This window comes from Buceros rhinoceros, unplaced genomic scaffold, assembly GCF_000710305.1.
Source record: "Buceros rhinoceros silvestris isolate BGI_N320 unplaced genomic scaffold, ASM71030v1 scaffold10969, whole genome shotgun sequence".
Lineage (NCBI taxonomy): Eukaryota > Metazoa > Chordata > Aves > Bucerotiformes > Bucerotidae > Buceros > Buceros rhinoceros.
This window is the reverse complement of record NW_010433272.1, coordinates 1,523-2,476: the sequence shown is the minus strand read 5'-3', so window position 1 is coordinate 2,476 and position 954 is coordinate 1,523. Positions and strand designations below refer to the sequence as shown.

General features: G+C 37.3%; 1 protein-coding gene across 1 annotated transcript in view; it reads right to left on the bottom strand.

Annotated features, from left to right (window-relative positions):
• Window positions 1-515, bottom strand: part of LOC104500408 (3-oxo-5-alpha-steroid 4-dehydrogenase 1-like) — a gene marked incomplete at both ends in the record, with an annotated part of 5,304 nt that extends 4,789 nt beyond the window's left edge. The window contains one exon of the mRNA XM_010144047.1: window positions 349-515. Coding sequence (XP_010142349.1) covers window positions 349-515 — 167 coding nt within the window. The remainder of the gene's footprint in view (window positions 1-348) is intronic.
• Window positions 516-954: the final 439 nt, after the last annotated feature.

Here is a 954-nt window from a genome sequence, read left to right as displayed (position 1 = left end):
TTCTAAGCTCATATACTGCTGGTTCCATTTAAGGCCTCAGGTTCGTACAATGAAAAAAAAAACTCCAAACCTATGACCTGTATTTCCTTTAGTGTTAAAGAATAGAGAGTCAGTCACCTCTCCTAGAACTGACATATAGGAAGAAGTGTCAGTTCACAGATCTAAAATAGAAAAGGTTAAAAGGCTTCTATCTACAGCAAACAAGAATTAACTGTGAGAAAAGCTATATAAAAGTCATATAATAATATAAGTTACATAATAATACTATAAAACTATAATAAAAAATAAAAAGCTGAAGATGACAAAGGAAAACTACAGCTAAGCCTCTTACAACACGTTTTAACTCACCTGTAATGAAACACGGATCTTTTAACCAGCCTGAAGGGTATCTTGCATAGCTGGTTAAGCTTCGGCCTTGCAAGTATCCATTGTAAGTACAGAACAGAAGTGCTAGCACAAAAATAAAAAACGGTGTTGGTTTTCCCGCCCGGATCAGAAAAGAAAATATGAGTGCCCTAGAGTGAACAAGGAAAGAAAAAACTGTGGCATTAACATACATGAAAGTTACTTTTGATGTCCAAAACTGTAATCCATAGTGCATGTTAACCTGTCTTTCAAGTTCTCAGCAGAGTCTTTAATCCCAATTCAGAAGGTGAGTTACACCCGCTTTAACACTTCAACGTTACTTTTATTTCCTAACCAGAATGACGAGATCGGTGCTCTCTCCCCTTAGGATAGAAATTTGAACGTTGCATTCAAGGAAATGACTTTTACCAGAGTAGTAAAGGCAACTGATATTAAACAGAGCATATTTTTGTCCTTCTTTGATCCTAAATCCTCAGTGATATCATCAAGCTTTCTGAAATGAGCCAGGTATCAGAATCCCAACCCACCAGCACTTCCAGGGGGAAACATCAATCCCCCTGAAATTAACCTCATTGAGCTCAGTTCCCC